General features: G+C 41.7%; 1 protein-coding gene across 4 annotated transcripts in view; it reads left to right on the top strand.

Moving 5' to 3' along the window:
- CAD (carbamoyl-phosphate synthetase 2, aspartate transcarbamylase, and dihydroorotase) overlaps nt 1–2,094 on the top strand; it is a 29,044-nt gene extending 26,950 nt beyond the window's left edge. For 2 of the 4 annotated variants that reach the window (XM_031951365.1, XM_031951364.1), the window contains 5 exons: nt 515–640; nt 866–1,021; nt 1,134–1,235; nt 1,420–1,514; nt 1,658–2,094. In XM_031951365.1, the coding sequence (XP_031807225.1) occupies nt 515–640; nt 866–1,021; nt 1,134–1,235; nt 1,420–1,514; nt 1,658–1,760 (582 nt within the window). In that variant the 3' untranslated portion in view covers nt 1,761–2,094. The remainder of the gene's footprint in view (nt 1–514; nt 641–865; nt 1,022–1,133; nt 1,236–1,419; nt 1,515–1,657) is intronic. The other 2 variants (XM_031951367.1, XM_031951366.1) reach the window with 1 other exon arrangement.
- Nucleotides 2,095–20,073: the final 17,979 nt, after the last annotated feature.

Here is a 20,073-nt window from a genome sequence, read left to right as displayed (position 1 = left end):
TCCCTCTCTAAAATGGGCTTGCTGTGCTAACTTGCCTCTGGTGACCTCTTTCTTACTATATGAGCCATAATCTCCAGACTGTCCCTTTTCAGATGGTGTTCCTTTGCCTGTAATGTCCTTCCTTGTTTGGGGCCTCTTGAAATCCCTATTTCCTTTTAAGTGGTCAATTCCAGTGTCCCTTTCAAGTTCCGGTGTCTCCTCAGTTGTTAGCACTCTCTCTTTGGTAACCAAGACAAAAGACTTTGTATTAATAGTTACATCTCGTGTATGAGTTGTCTTCTCTTCTGCCATTAAAATGGAAAAATTGCATAGTAGGATCACCACTTATGAACAATTTGTAACTTTTCTTGAATACATTTCAGACATTCCACCAGCAATGAAAGTAATAATACTTGTTTTCATTTGCATAGCTTTTCATTATTATTAAATATAGACAATTTTTTTAGACTTAACATTTTGCAGTTATTCTCTAAAGAGTTGTTGATAAACTTCTTCCCCAACATCTCTTGTGTAGCTAGCAGCAAAGCACTGCCGGAGGCCGGTGATCAATGCTGGGGATGGAGTAGGGGAACACCCAACGCAGGCCTTGCTGGATGTCTTTACCATTCGAGAGGAACTGGGAACTGTCAACGGCATGACGGTAAGAGGGAAGGCCCTGGGTGGATTGAGGCCTCCATCCTCCCCACACCTTCCGCAGCCTCCAGCCTCCAAAAGGACCCTGGGTGTCTTAGTGAGACCATGATGAGAATGACTGTGGAGAGGGTCAGTGGGGCAGGTAGGTTCTGAAGGAGAAGGCCCTGGAGCTCTTGTACTCTGACTGCGTGGGGCAGAGTAGCCTGAGTGAAGGGGCTGGCTCTCTCCCCAGATCACGATGGTAGGGGATCTCAAGCACGGGCGGACGGTGCATTCTCTGGCCTGCCTGCTCACCCAGTACCGGGTCAGCCTTCGCTACGTGGCACCCCCCAGCCTGCGCATGCCGCACGACGTCTTGTCTTTTGTGGCGTCCAAAGGGACTAAGCAGGTGAGCCTCGTGTTCTCGGGCTGCAGTAGTGTGGCAGCCCGATCGGGCCGGGGGCCGGCTTCTGGTTGTCAGGGTCTCCCCTGTTCTCTTCACCCTTTCTTCCTTTTCCTAGGAGGAATTTGAGAGCATCGAGGAGGCACTGCCTGACACAGATGTTCTTTACATGACTCGGATTCAGAAGGAACGGTTTGGCTCCAGCCAGGAATATGAAGCTGTGAGTGCTCAGGACAGCGGGTTCACAGGGAGATGGGGGGGGGGGGGGGGGGGGGGGGGGGGGGGGGGGGGGGGGGGGGGGGGGGGGGGGGGGGGGGGGGGGGGGGGGGGGGGGAGAAATGTGGGGCCTTTTCCAGGTCAGGGGTCAAGAAGATCTTGAGCCCAACTACCTTCCCTCCCTTCAGTGCTTCGGCCAGTTTATCCTCACGCCCCACATCATGACACGGGCAAAGAAGAAGATGGTGGTGATGCACCCAATGCCTCGAGTCAATGAGATCAGGTGAGGAGACTTGTGGGTAAGACAGTGGAGGCGGCTCTGGCTGCCATGCTCCCAGAGGCCCTCTGGAGGAGAAGGTGTTAAAGTGTAACTGGGGACCCTCTTTCTGGGAGCACCACAGTGACCTCTCACTTCCGCCCCTGCAGTGTGGAAGTGGACTCCGACCCCCGGGCTGCCTACTTCCGGCAAGCTGAGAATGGCATGTATATGCGGATGGCCCTCCTTGCTACTGTACTGGGGCGATACTAGAGCCCAACTCTAACAGCTGCTCTCTGCTGCTCCTGCCACTGGGCAAGGATTCCTGATGCCCCCCAGGGGGGCAGCGTACTGAATGTGAGACTGTGGGGGTAGCCCCAGACACATGCAGACTTGCAAGCCTTTGGGCTGGAACTTCTCCAGCTTGGGGCTGGGGCAGGCAAGGTGCCTGGTATTGGAGCCTCCACCTTATCTCATCCTGGGCCCTGCCCCTCTCTCTCTCTCTCTCCCCTCCCCCCCCACTAGCCTTTAAAGGTTTATAATAACTTTTCTATTACCTGATCTCAGAGCCATTTCTTGGATTTAATAAACAGCTGAGCTGCCTCTATTTATCTTTTTTTTTTTCTTCCAAGTCTGCCACTCTCCATAAAGGAAGAGGTTTTCTCATGGCCAAGTCTACACAGGACTAGGATTACTTAACAGAACTGTTGGGGCTACATCTTCATCATCCCACACCTGTGATACCCATTAATTCCAGATCCTAGTGCTTTTGGGGGAATTAAAACTCTTGAGTACTCTGCACTTAGGGCACAAGTCTGTGAAAGAGAGTTTAACTTTTCAGAGAATGAGATTCAAAAAAGGCAGAGCCTCCTCATGCCTCTGAAAACTGCTCTGCTCATTTTCTTGGTTTATGTTTTCATAGTCGCCATAAAAGACAAAATCACAGAGGGAATCAGACAAGTTTACAAAGTTCAATTTGGAGGGTGGAGGGTGGGGGGATTGAATTATTCAAGTAGGATTGTGGTAAAGTAATTTAAATTGTTGATACCCTAGACAAACACTGAATCTTATTCAATCTGTCCAAGGATGGAAAAAGAGGAGGTAGGTATTCTCTATCTGGTCACTTTTCTAATTTGTTTTCTGGGAGTCTGGAGATCTTCCATGAACTTTTTCCCTTTTGACACTAATTAGGCCTTTGATAAGGATGAAACAGAAGAATTTTAGAGCAGCACATAGCTTCTTGAAATTTGATAAGAGATAAGATTTGAGACTTAGGACACTGTTTTCCTGAGGGAATAGAGAGGCATAAGTATACTTCCTAATGCTGGAACCATCCTGAGCAAGATGAATGCAGGGAGTATTTATCTCCTTTCAAAGCAAGGTACTCCAGTAAGATGTTCCTTCCCTCTTTCCACTTTCCAAATAGACTTAAGGTTCTAGATTAGGTCAACCTTTCTAATTCTAAGGAGACCCACAATTTCTGTTGGCCTCCCTAACAAGCCCTATTCTCCCAAAATTGTGTAGTTTCAGAAACGAAAGGATATTTAGTAATTTAATCCAACTCCTGTCCCCATCCCCACTTTGCAAATGAGGTATCTGAGAAGTTAAATGAATTGCCTGGAATGGCATAGAGAACAAATAGTAAAGATTGGTTTTGAACCCAGTGTTTGATCAAATCCAGTGCTGTTTTCCACTGCACCTTTATATTTCTGGTGCCATTCATGAAGTTCAGCGCCCTTCGTTTTCTGGATCTTTTAAGACCTTCCTCCTTGCCCATCATCATCAAGGGCCTGTGCTGGCCTCTTGTGGGGCAAAGAAAATTGTCCATTGCCTTTTTTGATAAAGGATCAAAGCTGTGAGGAGATTATTTGGTGAAAGATCTTAATAGAGGCCGTGTGCTGTAGTAAGTACCAGGTTTGCATTCAGGAAGGTTGGAGTTCAGATGCAGATACAGGTTTTGATGTTTGGAAAGGCCATCTCTGTGCCAAACATTAATAGTAGGTTTTGGGACAAAGATCAAAGTGAAACAGGCCCTACCTGTAAGGAATTTATATTTCATCAGTTTCATGTTTATAGAAATTGAATTGGAGCAGAGTACTGGGCCTGAAATTGGGAAGATCTGAGTTCAAATCCTATTTCAGATGCTAGCCATTACCTTAAGGCAAGTCACTTAACCCTATTTGCCTCAGTTTCTCATCTGTAAAATTGGGGACATATTGGTGAAGGAAATAGCAAATCAGTGCAATACTTTGCCAGCAAAACCCCAAATGGGGATCACAAAGAGTTGGACACAACTGAAATTGCTGAACAACTATGTACTAAGAATAAAAATTGAAACTTTGCAAAAGAGAAACAGTCCCATCCTCCAGTTTACCTTCTAAAAGGGGGTGACAGCACTTTTATAGGAAAATGGTAGCTAAAGGCAGGGAAGGGAGTTTGGTTTAGGGAGCTAGAGGAATGGGTGAGCGCTGTCATATGGCAGTATATTGCTGTGCCTTTTGAAAAACAAAGGTAACACTGAGCTGGAAAGCATTTTATAATTACAGGCAGCTGAGTGCTACAGTTGATAAAGAGATGTGCTAGGAATTATCTAGTTCAAAAATGACCTCACTCATTACCTCTAACCCCTGGTAAATTACTTAAACTCTCCCTGCTTGTTTCCTTACCTTTGAAGTGGGAATAACACCCACCTCCCAGGACAGAGGATTAGATGAGGTATTTGTAAAGCACTTAGTGGCTGGTTTATGGTGGACGCTTAATAAATGCTTGTTTCCTTTGTTGCTAGAGGGAGGGGTAATGATGGTGTTTCATGCCAATAATCTTCACAAATCGTGTTTTAAAAACTAAGATGACTGCAGGTATAAGTCAAATTACCTGTCCAAATATGTGATAAAATTTGATGTGTATAAGTAAATGTAATCAAAAAAACTATCAAATTCTAATTAGAAAATTAAAAGCTATAATCATAAAGCAATGTCATGAAAAAACAAATATGCATGTCTCCACAGTGTAACGTTGGAAAGGATATAAATGTGTGTCCCACCTGCCTTTATACTTGGAGGTTCAGCATATAGATTTTCCTTTAAACACTCTGGCTTCCCTATTTCTCAACCTTTTCATTTCCTATATAATCTTATTCCTCCCCCATGAGATGAATGAAAAACCCATGAAACTGAGTTTCTAGGTAATAATTTTTTAATTTAGGATAGCTGATAATAAATCTGGTCAGTGGTTTCACTGTATAATAAAAGACTAATCATGGAGAAACTAAATACCTTAATGTACTTTTAGGATTTTAGTATATTTTTGAAATAGACCCTGATAGGTGAAAATCTGTCTTGATGGAAGAATCATTAATGAGGAAGTAGGCTAAAAAGTCTTCTGCTCTTCCAATTGAGAACTTTTTTTTTTCCCTTTAGATTCAGACTTCTTCCAACAATCTAGATAAAAGAAATTAACCTCTATGGCTACCACTCCATTTTGTTATCTATAATAGGAGTGCAAGCGCATAGAATTCATCTAGATTAGATTCTGTTTTACAAAGTAAGGGTCTAGTTGGGTGGGGTCCTATCCAAGATCTAGGAGCATGTTCTCTGAGCATTTAGAAAATCTCATCTATCAGCAATGTCCTTCAGAGACTAGCTGACCTATAACTGGTCCTTGAATGAAGATATAAAGAGAAAAGGCCTTTATCCTAAATTAATAACTGATTATTAATACTTTAACCCCCACCTCAACTATGCACAGAAGGGATTAGACCCTTGATCTTGCCTAGCACCACAAATGAATCATTTCTATATTCCTGAACTCTGAAATTCCCTTAACTCTTCATCTTGTCATTCTACCTCAACTTTTCAGCTCCAAAGCCTGTTCTCACTGTGATGTCAACCTACTTTCCTCCCTTTCCCATTTGACCTCTTGGTGAGCTAGTTCAGCTTTACACGGTCCTTTTGAATCCTTTGCCCCCTCATCCTGTGGCTGATTATGCCCTGCCATGTCTCAGACCTGGATCACCCACCATCCGCTGCCTTTACTCCTCATGGATTTTGGGGGGCTTGAGGGGAGGCAATCCAGGTTAAGTGACTTGCCTGGGGTCACATTTGAACTCTGATCCTCCTGACTCCAGGGTGGGTTTACTCGTGGACTGCCCACAAATTAAGAAAATCAAAACCATGCTGACCAGATCCACCACATGTATGCTACATGGTATCAGCCGGGTTCTCCGCAGTGTGTTTTTTGTTTTTAGTTGTTGTGTCCTACCCTTTGTGAACCCCTTTGGAATTTTCCTTGTGGGGATGCTAGAGTGCTTTGGCATTTCCTTCTCCAGCTCATTTGACAGATGAGGGAACAGGGTTAAGTGACTTGTCTGGGCTTAGGCAGAGTCTGGATAGCTGGGTGGGGGTGGTAGAGAGACTGAAGTATTGCCCTGAGGCAAACAGGGAAGGGCCCTGATGGGGCTCCGGGTAGCCTAATAGTACCCCCTTGCTAAGTCTAGCCAAGAAAGCCTAGTCATGGTGCTGAGGTTAAATTTCCCCTGTGAAGTCTGTCCATGGCAGGCAGCATCTTTGTCTGACCCTTTGGGTCAGCCCCCGGGGCACTGCCTCCTGTGTCTTTCCCGACACCCTCCCCCATGCCACGTGGTGCCTCTCTTCTCCACATCCTGCCTTCTATCTCCTCAGCCCCCACCTTGCTTCCTGATTTCTCACAATCTCCACCATGTCTTTGGGTGACTTTCTCCTTATAGCTTTTAGGGTACTGCCAGCTAAGTGCATGCTCCCATCTCATGGAATGTTTCCTTTCATCTGGGTGATTGGGAGTTTCACCAGGGAATTTGTCTTTCCATCGTTAATTATTAAAACCTCCTTTCCTTTCAATGTACTCTCCCAACTATTTCATATTTGCCACTCCTGGTGTCTATTGGATTTCTTCATTTTGTCTCCTAAATAAAACTACCTTTTGCCAAAAAGAATGACCACTGTGGATTCTTCACACGGCCAAATCCCAACATTTGGTGCCTCTCCTCAATTGCACCTTCTGCTTGCAACCACACCATTTGCTGCAACAGCCACATCAGCTACGAAGTGTCTGAGGCCATATTTGGACTCGGGAAGATGAGGTTTCCTGACTCCAGGTATAGCACTCTATCTGCTCCATCACTTAGTAAAGTAACCCTTTTTCATCTCCCTTAATTGATTCACTATCCCACTTAGCACACCAAACCTTTTCATTCTTCCTCAGAACTCCCATAGAGTCCCTTCCTTCCACCCTTGGCTGAGAACCTTCCTCAGGTCCCATCACTCAGCTGCCTTCTGCCACTATTTCTGTTTGTCCCTCTCTCATTTGCAAAAATGGCCCTTATTGCCCAAGCAAACCCCTCTACATGACAAGGGATTCCATTCCACTCTGTCTTCTCCAGCAGTTCTATCTGAAATTCTATCTCTCGAATTTATCTTCAATCTCTCCCTGTCTACTGGCTGCTTCCCCACTCTCTGTACTCCCTCTCTCCTCTAAAATCTCTCAATTGGTCCACTTGTTGAGGTCTAGATTTGGGGTACCTAAATGAAATTAGGGTTTAGTTGAGGTCTAGTGGCAGGTAAATGAGGTCTAGTAGCGGCATGAGTTCCCAATAAAAGTATTTATTAGCCTGAGAGCTAGATTGATAAAAGAGGCTTATTATTGAGTTTTGAAGTAGGAGATAGGTGAAGTAGATAAGGAGGACACTGGACAGAGGGTCCTCACATGGCTAGCATATTTGGAATCTCTGCAAAGAGGGGGTCCCAGCATTTTATAATGGGAGATTTAGCTCTAGGGGCTTTTGGGTGTAGCACCAAAGTTGGCTCAGATCTGGGTGGGGCTGGGACAGGTCTGGATCTTCTATTGGAATTCAAAGGGATAAGGGCAATTACATTCACTAGAGGGGTTTGGAAATCAAAGATAGGAATCTTTCCCAAATCATTCCCACCTCAAGCAGTTGGAACTTAAATTCATTTAAGGAAAAAGACATGGGGCAAAGTCTCTTACTGAGACAGAATTGAAGATTTTCTCCTTCCAGGATTTTCCAAGTTCAGGGGTCCCCTCTTCATCCCCCCTAAAACAGTCACCTCTAAAGGCATGTGGGAAAAGGGGCGCCTATCTCCTCTTAACTGCTTCGAGCTGGCAAGGGCCGTAGATTGGGAGGTTCATGCCAGGAGGTGAGGTGTGAGATGTGGGGTTTGGGGATGGCAGCAGGGCATCTAAGGGGTGTTTGTCCTGGTCAGTCGTTCCCAGTCAGTTGTCCCATGTTCTCCAGGCTGAAGGGCAGTTGAAAGTCCAAAGTTTGAAGCCCAGATCTCGGCAGTAGGTTAAAACCAGGGTGTCATCCAGGGTGGAGATGGCGATAGCAGGAGATGCATTAGGTCCCTTCTGTGTGCTGCCTGTAAGAATGCTGATGGCCCATCTAACAAGAAGTAGAAAATACTGGGAGCAAAAGATTATTTGTCAATAGTAAAAGTGTTAAGTAGCCTAGAGTTTAGCCCTTTCACTCCTAATTTCCAAGAAAGCTAATTTCTCCAGGGGTTGGTATTAAAGGGTGTGGACTAAGAAGTCAGGGGAAACAGGAGGCCTATCTATCTAATCAAGATAAGAATGCAGTTTAAGTTCTTAGAAATCTTTTAACTGTGCTGCCTTTCTTTAAAAAGAGTTGGTTCCTCAATAAGCAAAGACCCTGAGCCTTCCCCCCACTTTCCCCACTCTTATGGGGGAGGAGGTAGAAGGAATCAGAGGGAGTGTAAAGTATCTCAGCACTGCCAACCCAGCTTACCAGCCCCTGAGGTATTGGGACTGTCCTGGGATAAAAGGGGAAACAGGACCAGACCCCAATTCCCTACCGGGGAGCAGGACACCAGGGACCAACCAATTCAGCCCCTGGGGTATGACAGTTTCTCCAGTATTCTCCTGCTCGAACTCAGGACAGAGACTGGGATCTCCTCAGATAGTTTCCGGGGCACCTACAGGCCTAAGTCTGGGAAAGATTTGTATTAAAAAGCACTTCCACTCCGCTCCCGAGTGTTTTTTTCAGGAGGCAAAAGTTGCCCTGAGAAGAAAAAAGAGCTGAGTCTCTCAGGTTGGAGGTAAAGGGAAACCAACAAACAGGTGTTAGCAGCAGAGTGGAAGAAACATCAAGTTTTGGACCCAGAAAAAGTTGAGGAGGTGGGTAGGTCCTAAGTTTCATTAGTTTTTCAGCTTTAAAAGAGAGAAGTGTGCTGGGTGTGTTTTGGCTGCTTTTGCCTGAGGGCACAAGTGTTAATTCAGTCCCAGGATTCGAAAGAAAAAAGCACTTTAAAGGATGGACTTGTCCAGAGAGAGATTGGAATTCAGCTAATCTATTCAGAATTCAGGTGTTGAGATTGAGGCATTTTTCTCAAGCCCAGTGTTTGTCTCTGCATTAAGAGACTGCTTAAATCTCCAGAGATGGGGGAGGGAAGCCAATTTATTGCAAAACCCGAAGACTTTCCCATTCTATAACGTAACCTTCCTAGACGTCTCTAGAAGGTGTCACAAAGGGCCTCCTAGAAGGCTGTTTGCCAAAGAAAAACCAGGATTTCATCCCCACGGCGTCCCGTGGGCAACTAATTTCCTCAAGACTCCTGGAGCCTGCCAGCAAGCTCAAATTAGCCCGGGACTTTGAGCCGCCCCCCGTTATAGAAGGGTGATGTGGTGGGCTTGCCTCAGTGGAAACCTCCTAAGAGGGCCACCATCATTGAGAGCAAGGTAGTGAAGGAGAGGTGTAGTAGGAGTGAGTGTGATCTCCATTTCAATAGCTCCTCACAACTCTAGACAGTATGCATATTCTATAGCCCTCGGGCTCCCTGAGCCGTAGTGTCTCAAGGAATGGGGGAGGGAAACAGGAAACAAGTCTAGAGAGGTTGAGAAAAGCACGACAGGAAAGACAGACTTCTTTCCTAAAGGTGTTCACCGAATTCTTAAATGGCTTCAGTTTCTCCCATTAACTCATTTCTTGCTGCAGTCAAGGAATGAGGGGAGAAAGAAAAAAAAAAAAAAAGCCACTTTCTAAAGACCTGGATTTTATTCCCCAGCCATCATTCCAAAGGTCTTTCTTGAAGCTGCAACCTGGCCAGGGTTGGAGCCCAGAAAAAAAACTTTTAATTGTTGGCAGGGACATAGAACGCCAATCCAGAAAATAGAACAGAGTGTGCTAAGAGCAAAAGGTTTTAGGACTGAGAAGATTAGGAGCAAAAGAGTTCCCACCTGTAGAGTTAGGTAGGAAAGTGAGAGAGAGAGAGACAGGCATAGCCTGGTTTACCTAGGTTATCTCTCCACAAGCAGCTGAGAAAAGGTTTTAAATAGTGCCCTGAGGCTAAGAAAAAAACCGAGAGCAGTTTAAAATCCCCTGTCTTTGTAGACCACCTCCATGCAAAAGCTTAATTCTGAGGCTTCTACAGTTAAAAGACTGTGCTGAGTGAAATGAGCAGGACCAGGACATCATTATATACTTCAACAACAATACTATATGATGATCAATTTTGATGGACCTGGTCATCTTCAGCAATGAGATGAACCAAATCAGTTCCAATGGAGCAGTAATGAACTGAACCAGCTACACCCAGTGAAAGAACTCAGGGAGATGACTATGAACCACTACATAGAATTCCCAATCCCTCTATTTTTGTCCGTCTGCATTTTTGATTTCCTTCACAGGCTAATTGTACACTATTTCAAAGTCCGATTCTTTTTGTACAGCAAAATAACTGTATGGACGTGTATACTTATATTGTGTTTAACTTATACTTTAAGATATTTAACATGTATTGGTCAAACCTGCCATGGGGGGAGGGGATGGGTGGAAGGAGGGAAAAAATTGGAACAAAAGGATTTGCAACTGTCAATGCTGAAAAATTATGCATGCATATAACTTGTAAATAAAAAGCTATAATAAAAAAACAAAATTAGATCACATAAATTTGTAGTAGACACAATCATCAGAGACACATAATTTCCATGTATATCAGTGGTCAGTACTCAGCTGCATATGAGTAGGAGTGAAAAAGTAGATGATTGGGGTTCAGAAAGGAGCAAGTGATGATAGAGACAAGATAGGATTATGTTGGAAAAGGTAAAAGTCTTCTTTACTTTTGAAGAAGTGACAGCAATATCTAAGAAAGCATCAAGAACTTTTATTTTATAAAATAATACAGGGGCAGCTAGATGGCATAGTGGATAGAGCACCAGCCCTGAAGTCAGGAGGACCTGAGTTAAAGTCACTTCCCCAATTGCCTCAATAAAAATAATAATAAAAAAATCACACTTTTTCTTACATAATAGCAATGTGATAGGATTTGGAAAAAATCTATAGGAAGAAAAATATGATTGGACAAATTGAGATGGAAACAAACTATGGAAATGCTTGGATAACTAGTTTCTAAACTGCTCTGTGGAACCCCATTTTTTACCCCCAATATACAATCAGTTGCCAACTCTTGGTGTTTCTATCTCCTCATCATCTCCCATTGAACTCTTCTCTATTCATTCCCTTAGATTATTGTAACAACCTCCTAATTGGTCTTCTTGCCTCAGGTTTCTCCTCCTTTCGGTCCCTTCTCCACAGTTCATTTGGCTTTGTTTTTTTTGTGGGGCGGTTGGGATTCTGTGACTTGCCCAGGGACACACAGCTGGTCAGTGCTGAGTGTCTGAGGACACTTTTGAAGGTCCTCCCCCTGATTCAAGGCCAGTGCTCTGTCTACTGCGCCATCTAGCTGCCATAGGGATTTTCCATACTTTTGCCAAAGGGATTTTCCTTAAATACAAATCCGACCATGTCATTAGTCCATATCATTCCCTTACTTAATAAACACCAATGACTTTCTATTGTGTCTTTTCATCAAATATAAATCACTTTACTTGTTTTTTAAAAGTTAGCAGCCTGATTATACATTACCTCATAGAGTGTAAAACAGAGATAATAACAGCACCTGCTTCTCAGGATTGTTGTGAAATAATATTTGCAGAGTGCTTAACATATAGTAAGTGCTCAATAAATGCTTGTTTCCTTCCCTTCTGTTCCTTACCCACCATTTCATCTCTTACCTCTATGACTTCTCACTGGCTAATACCCCATTTCTGGAATGTATTTCCCCTTCATCTTTGTCTCACAGAATCTTCTTTCTTCAAACACCAGATTTTGTGTATTTTCTGGATCCCAACTGCTAGCTCCCCCACAAACTGTCTTATAATTAAGCATAGCTTGTATTTATTTTCTTTATTTATTATGTATATACTTATGTATGTATTTGCACTTTCCCCTATTAGAATGTAAGTTTCTTTTAAATAGGGATTGTTTTATTCATTGTATTTTTATTCCCAGCCCCTAGCACAGTGCCTGGTACATAGTTGGTGCTTAATACTTGTTAAATTACACTGTATAATGTAAACAGACAGTGTCTCCTAAAGTATGAAGTTAGATATATATGTCCACTCATTATTCAGTCATGTTCAACCCTGTGACCTCATTTGGGGTTTTCTTGGTTACGGTACTGGAGCAGCTTGGCTGTTCCTCCTCCAGCTCATTTTATAGGTGAAGAAACGGAGGCCAACGGCATTAAGTTATTTATCTGGATCACTCACATAGCTAGTAAGCATCTGAAGCCAGATTTGAACTCAGGAAGATGTCTTTCTGGCTCCAGACTGGGTACCTCCACTGTACTACCTAGGTGTACATACATATCAAAATGTGATTTTTAAAGGTATATATACATATCAAAAGATTACCTGTGCCGATTTTTGATGAAAAAAAAGGTCTTAATTTTATTTTAAAAGCCGCTCTCTTAAAAACTGAAACAGATTTTTTCCCAGTTTATTCATATTTGCTACCAACCCCCTGCCCCATCCCTTACACATACAAAACATGGCTAATATGAAAGTGTTTTGCATGGCTTCATATGCATAGTGGATGTTGTATTTCTTGTCTTAATGAGGGGGAAGAAGTGGAGGAAGAGAATTTGGAATGAAAAAAGTAATTATTAAGTAGTAAAGCAACAAAAAAGCCGTCCCCCCCAACCGTTTCTCTTACTTAACCTTAAATTCCATTTCACATCCCTGAATCTCCAAATTTGCACATGGGGCCATCCATAGATTTCAAATTTATAGGTGTTTCAGTGTTTCATGGGCCTTTTGAAAATATTGACAAAGCTTTGACAAACCCAAAGACCCCAGCTTTTGGGATAAGAACTTACTGTTTGACAAAAATTGCTGGGAAAATTGGAAATTAATATGGCAGAAACTAGGCGTTGATCCACACTTAACACCGTACACCAAGATAAGGTCAAAATGGGTTCATGACCTAGGCATAAAGAATGAAATTATTAATAAATTAGTGGAACACAGGATAGTTTACCTCTCAGACCTGTGGAAGGGGAAGGAATTTATGACCAAAGCAGAACTAGAGATCATTACTGATCACAAAATAGAAAATTTCGACAACACCAAACTGAAAAGTTTTTGTACAAACAAAACTAATGCAGACAAGATTAGAAGGGAAGCAATAAACTGGGAAAATAGTTTTACAGTCAAAGGTTCTGATAAAGGTCTCATTTCCAAAATATATAGAGAATTAACTCTAATTTATAAAAAATCAAGCCATTCTCCAATTGAAAAATGCTCAAAGGATAAGAACAGACAATTCTCAGGTGAAGAAATTGAAACTATTTTAGTCATATGAAAAGATGCTCCAAGTCATTATTAATCAGAGAAATGCAAATTAAGACAACTCTGAGATACCACTACACACCTGTCAGATTGGCTAAGATGACAGGAAAAGGTAATGATGATTGTTGGAGGGGATGCGGGAAAACGGGGACACTGCTGCATTGTTGGTGGAGTTGTGAAAGGATCCAACCATTCTGGAGAGTAGTTTGGAACTATGCTCAAAAAGTTATCAAACTGTGCATACCCTTTGATCCAGCAGTGTTACTACTGGGCTTATATCCCAAAGAGATCATAAAGAAGGGAAAGGGACCTGTATGTGCACGAATGTTTGTGGCAGCCCTCTTTGTAGTGGCTAGAAACTGGAAACTGAGTGGATGCCCATCAGTTGGAGAATGGCTCAATAAATTGTGGTATATGAATATTATGGAATATTATTGTTCTGTAAGAAATGACCAACAGGATGATTTCAGAAAGGCCTGGAGAGACACGAACTGATGCTGAGTGAAATGAGCAGGACCAGGAGATCATTATATACTTCAACAACAATACTATATGATGACCAGTTCTGATGGACCTGGCCATCCTCAGCAAGGAGATCAACCAAATCATTTCCAATGGAGCAGTAATGAACTGAACCAGCTACGCCCAGAGAAAGAACTCTGGGAGATGACTAAAAACCATTACATCGAATTCCCAATCCCTATATTTATGCCCACCTGCATTTTTGATTTCCTTCACAAGCTAATTGTACAATATTTCAGAGTCTGATTCTTTTTGTACAGCAAAATAACAGTTTGGTCATGTATACTTATTGTGTATCTAATTTATATTTTAATATATTTAACATCTACTGGTCATCCTGCCATCTGGGGGAAGGAGTGAGGGATAAGAGGTGAAAAATTGGAACAAGAGGTTTGGCAATTGTTAATGCTGTAAAGTTACCCATGCATATAACCTGTAAATAAAAGGCTATTAAATTTTTAAAAAAAGAAAAAAAGAAAATATTGACAAAGGCAGTGTAGAGTCATTGCAGATTTTTGAGCGTGGATGGGATTAAATGAAATTGTTTTTAGAAAAACTAATCCAATAGCAGTGTGAAATCTTATCATCATAGTGCAATGATAAATGCATTGAATTTGGACCTAATGAATTTTGTTTAAAAAACTCTGTCCCTCATAAATGCATCATTGGTGGAGTTGTGAAATGATCCAACCATTCTGGAGAGAAATCTGGAATTATGCCCAAAGGGCTATAAAACTGTGCATACATTTTGATCCAGCAGTGTCTCTATTGGGCCTGTATCCCAAGGAAATCATAAAGAAGGGAAAAGGACCCAAATGTGCCAAAAAGTTTGTAGCAGCTCTTTTTGTGGTAGCAAAGAATTAGAAAATGAGTAGATACCCATTATTTGGGAATGACTGAATAAACTATGATATATAAAGATAATAGAAGATTATTGTTATATAAAAATTGATGAACAAGCTGATTTTAGAGAGATTTATATAAACTGATGCTGAGTGGAACAAGTGGAACCAGGAATATATTGTACATAATAACAGCAAGAATGTGAATAATCGACTATGAAAGACTTGGTTCTTAGCTATGCCCAGAAAAAGAACTCTGGGAGATGACTAAAAACCATTACATTAAATTCCCAATCCCTATATTTATGCACACATGCATTTTTGATTTCCTTCACAAGCTAATTGTACAATAATTCAGAGTCTGATTCTTTTTGTACAGCAAAATAATGTTTTGGTCATATATACTTATTGTGTATCTAAGTTATATTTTAATATATTTAACATCTACTGGTCATCCTGCCATCTAGGGAGGGGGGGGGTAAGAGGTGAAAAATTGGAACAAGAGGTTTGGCAATTGTTAATGCTGTAAAGTTACCCATGTATATATCCTGTAAATAAAAGGCTATTAAAAAAAAAAAAAAAAGTAAAAAAGTCCAGGAACATGGACTACACTCTTCAAAAAAAAAAAAAAGAAAGACTTGGTTCTTCTCAGTGGTTCAGTGATCCAAAGCTATCCCAACAGACTTTGGATGGAAAATGCCATCTGTGAAGAGAGCCATCTGCACCCAGAGAGAGAATTGTGGGGACTGAGTGTAGATCACAATATAATATTTTCACTTTATTTTGTTGTTTGCTTGCATTTTGTTTTCTTTCTCATTTTTCCCCTCTTTGATCTAATTTTTATTGTGCAACATGATAATTGTGAAAATATATATAGAAAAATTGCACATGTTTAACATATATTGAATTACTTGCCATCTAGGGGATGGTGTGAGGGAAGGAAAGGAGAAAAAAATTTGGAAGACAAGGTTTTGCAAGGGTAAATGTCGAAAACAATCTATGCTTATGTTTTGAAAATAAAAAAGCTTTTTAAAAAAAAGAAATGAAAACAAATTTTAAAAAAGAAAGAAAGAAAATGCCATCCACATCCAGAAAAATAACTATGGCAATTGAATGTAAATTAACACATGATATGTTCACTTCTTTTTTCTGTTTTTTTCCTCCTCTCCCATGGTTTTTCCCTTTTGATCTGATTTTTCTCTCCCAATGTGATTCATAAAGCAATATGTATTGAAAGAAACAAGTTAATTAAAAACAACAACTCAGTCCCTACTTACTGTATGAACTTGGGTAAGTGGTTTGAGCTCTCTGAGCCTCAGTTTTCTCATCTATAAAATTAGAACACTAATATTTATACTATCCACCTCTCTGAGTTTTTGTGAGAAAAGTGAGGCAAACCTTAAGACCATTATAAACATATTTTTTTCTTCCGGTGGTGGAGTCTGGGAACTGTCCAGCACCTCTCTTTCTGTAGTTCTCCCTTAAAGAAAAGTAAGGAACCTTAGATGCTCCCAGAATTTGGAGATAAAAATGGGAAAGGGTGCCTCAAAATAAGTACACTAATATACTAGTGGTAACAATGTAGATTGGTCTAACCATTCTAGAAGGCAATTTGGAATTATACTAAGATCTTATTGCCAAATTTGAAAGGAAAGAAAAGCCTTCTTGTAAGATTTAGTTCAAGTCCTACTTTCTACATGAAACTTTTCCTGATCTTTTCTCCACAAATTGTCTTGCACCTATTTTATATATCGATAACTATCTGTTTGAGTCTCTGTTTTCTCTCCATATTAGGATATAAGCTCCTTCAAAGAAGTGACTTTTTCTCTTCAGTCTTTATATCCAGAGCACTTGGCACAGTGTCTGACATAAGTAGACACTTGATAAATGCTTATAGATTGGTAGATATACCCCAAGGATATCAAAACCAGAAAGGAGAGTCCAATATGCACCAAAACAGTCTTTGTAACACTTGCTGTGATAATTAGAAACAAAATTAGATTCCCATTGTTTTGGGAATGGCTAAACAAATCATGTTTCATGGATGTAATGAAATTCTGCTGCACTGTAGAAAGAAATAACAAATATAAAGAATTCAGAGAAACACAGAAATAAATATAAATGGGGGTAGTGAACTAAACCATTTAAAAAGAATATATTCAGTAATGACCACAAGATACAGAAAAAAAAAAACGAAATGAAACTGAATGTCAATCCTGATTTAACCCTGTAGAAGGACTGAGACAATGAATGTTCCTCTCAGTGGGGGTGGGGGTGGGGAGGAGAGGAAGAGCAGGAGTGGGAGCAGTGGACTATGACTATGGAATATTGTAACATTCTGAATGTTGTTGGCTAGTTTTGCTTAATTATTTTACCTTTTTTTTTTCTTTATTGCCAGGGAAGGCTCACTAAGTAGGGGAGAGAAGAAAAATATATTGGAAAAATCAATATGTTGTTAAAAAAAGGGGGGCGGGGAGGCATTAGTTTAAATTTTTTGAAAATGAATTAATAAAATAAAATAATAAAATGAAAAATTTGAAAATGAATTAATAAAATAAAATAAACTGAAATTTTTGAAAATGAATTAATAAAATAAAATAAAATGAATTTTTTGAAAATGAATTAATAAAATAAAATAATAAAATGACATTTTTGAAAATGAATTAATAAAATAAAAATGAAGGGGAAATGTACTTCACTTGAGGTCTAATATTTGACTAATATCAAATTTAAATGACTTTTGTTGGTAAAATAACTGGCTGACAATAACAAAAAGAAAGTGAAAGGGTAGCTTGAGAGAATAAGTGCATCTGGTGCACCATGAGGTTCACCCAGACAAGAGGGACACAGAAGGGTAGCAAAGAAATAAGGCTATTTTTTGAGAACTCATTTAAGGCTGGAATGGCTAAGGTAGGAGGAGTTTGAAGATCTGTTTTTGCTTCGACTTTATGCAATAGGCTCTTCTTCTGCCCACTTTGGATCTATTAACTGAGACTTGTTCTGATAAGAAGGGGCCACTACTGGTCTATTGCACCAGAGGGAGTCCTCGCCCTACAGCTCCAGGTAAGAGGAATAATAGTGACTCGAAGGCTTGGGGGAAGTTCCATCCCAAAGGGGGGCCCTAAGGTTTTTTATACGCTGTCACCCAACCCTCACTGTGATTCTCTTTTTCTCTCAGTGCACATGTGTTCACTTGCTCTCTGAAGCTGGCTATACACTGTATGTGTGTCTGACCCACTGCTCACTCTTACATGCGCTCCCTCCTCCCACTCTCCGAGTTAATCAGCTGTGTAAAGTGCTGCCAGGGTCGCTGCTGATGGATAAGGAAGGGAGGCGGCACTGGACACCCATTTCCCACTTTCTCTTTGTTTTCTCCTTGAGCCTTATCCCCTTTCTTCTGGCCATACCCTCATCCCGATATGCTGATTGTCTTTCCCTCTCAGCCCTTCGCCTTCTGAGATAAAGGAAAAAGGGAGGGAAGACACCTAATCTCAGCTGAGACAGCTGGGAGGAGAGATAAGGCAGGAGTCTAGTCCCACTGGAGAAGCCATGGCTAATGGGAAAGAACTCCAGGGAGACCCAGCCTTCCCCCCACCCCACCCTGAAATTCAGTGATATTTATTTCACTGTTCTTCCCTGACAGATTCTCTGAAGCCCATTATTTGTGAGGAAAGGTAGCGAATCTGCTGCAGTTTAGCTGAGGCTCCATCCAATCTCCAGACTTTTTTTCCTCCACTTTCCTCCTAACCCACCAGACTTCCCAGAACAGGCTCCCCATTTTCCTGACTAAAAATCTCTCCCCAGTCCTCTGCGCCAAAACTTGCCCTGGACATTTTCCAAAACAGACGTCCCTAGACTTGGACTAAATATTGCCTAAGATCACAGGTTACAGTATGAGTGTGGTATCCCATCAGGTGAAGGTTCCCTCCAAGTGTTTTCACCTCCCTAGGCTGATAACTAGAACTGGAAGAATTAACTGGGATAATTCAGGTTCTCTGATGGAGAAGGACTTAAAATTATCCTGTGAACCCATCAACAGCTCAGACTACTCCTTGTTGACACGGCTGGGCTGGTTCCTCTCCTACATTATGGCTCAGGATAACTACTATTCCTCTTATAGCAAGGAGAATTTAGGGAATAGATCTAGAGTGCAAGAGTGTCATAGGTTGTTACAAGATGGCTATGGGGAAAGGCCAAGAGAAACTCTGAATATAGAGGGAATTGGAACACGGAGAAAACTGGGAAGGGGGCCAGGGGCAATATGAAATGGACAAAACACTGGCCTAGAGGCATAAGACCCAGCTGTGTACTAACTCTGTTTTCTTGCTCTAGTTTCTGCAATGGCTTTTCACTCTATAAAATAAGAGCATTGAAATGGTTGGTGGCCTAGATCTCCTCTAGCTCTGAAATTTTATGATTCAGGGATTTGTGGTAGTAGGTAGCAAGCTGAGCTGCTTTCTGTGCAATGGAGAACTAGTCTGGGACCTGAGGGGCTTTTAGCACACAAGCAATACACTGAGACTCTATTATTTAACCCCAGGATCCATGTTGCAATTTCAGGAGAGAGAGGGGCACTCAACTGTGCCTGGAAAAGCTGCCACTGGAGAATATTTCCAAGGTAAAATTAAACACATTAAACTCCTTCCCTCTTTCTCTCCCTTCATCTCTATCTCTTCCTCCCTCCCCACCCTACCCCTTGCCCAGTTTCCTCCCTCTCTGTCTCACCTTTCTCATCTTCCTTTATTATCTTCCTCCTGTCTCTCCTTCAGCCCCATCCCATCCCTGGGGGCCATAGTCAATGAGTCAGAAAACAAGAAGGTATCGGAAGCTAGCTAAGCGTGGAAACCAGCTGGGGTTGTTAGTCTGACTTCCCCTCCCTTAAATTTCTGATAGACTGTCAGTCATTTAACCTCCCTCCCACTCTTACTCCATAATGGTCCCTTCTATAAGTAATTTCATCCTATTTCTGGAGCAAAAGGCTCAGGTCTCTTATCTTCATTGCCATGTTCCAGACACCCTCTCAATCTCAGGGTCTTACCAGCTGCCACCTTCTCTCTGGAACATGGCACTCCGGGGACTTGAGATGCTTCAGACCTAGGACTACTGAGCAGCCCTGATTTTGAGAATCTTGAGATAAGCAGAATTTAAGCTTCCCAAAGTCTGCATCTTTCAGCATGATCATTGGATATAGGTCAGAAGACCTGGGTTTAAATCCTGGGTCTGTCATTATGATCCATGAGATCACGGTTATCTAATTTTCTGGGCCCCAGCTTTTTCAGCTGTAAAATTGGGTGATGTACTTAAGATGGCCTCTGATGTCCATTCTGACTCTAAGTCTAGAATCCTATAATAATGAGTACTTCGCCCTAAGGTTCTACAGACTACAACCCTCCTCTGCAGGGGAGATCCTAACTGTGAACCCCCAGGTCTTCCCCCAAACAACTCAGGAGGTGGAAATGGAATTCAAGTTGTTCAAGCGAAGCATCCTGTAGATTGATTAAATAGGCAGGACTCCATCGGTG

The sequence above is a fragment of the Sarcophilus harrisii genome, chromosome 2 (assembly GCF_902635505.1).
Source record: "Sarcophilus harrisii chromosome 2, mSarHar1.11, whole genome shotgun sequence".
NCBI lineage: Eukaryota > Metazoa > Chordata > Mammalia > Dasyuromorphia > Dasyuridae > Sarcophilus > Sarcophilus harrisii.
The sequence above is the reverse complement of the archived record's forward strand: the minus strand, read 5'-3'. Positions and strand labels throughout refer to the sequence as shown.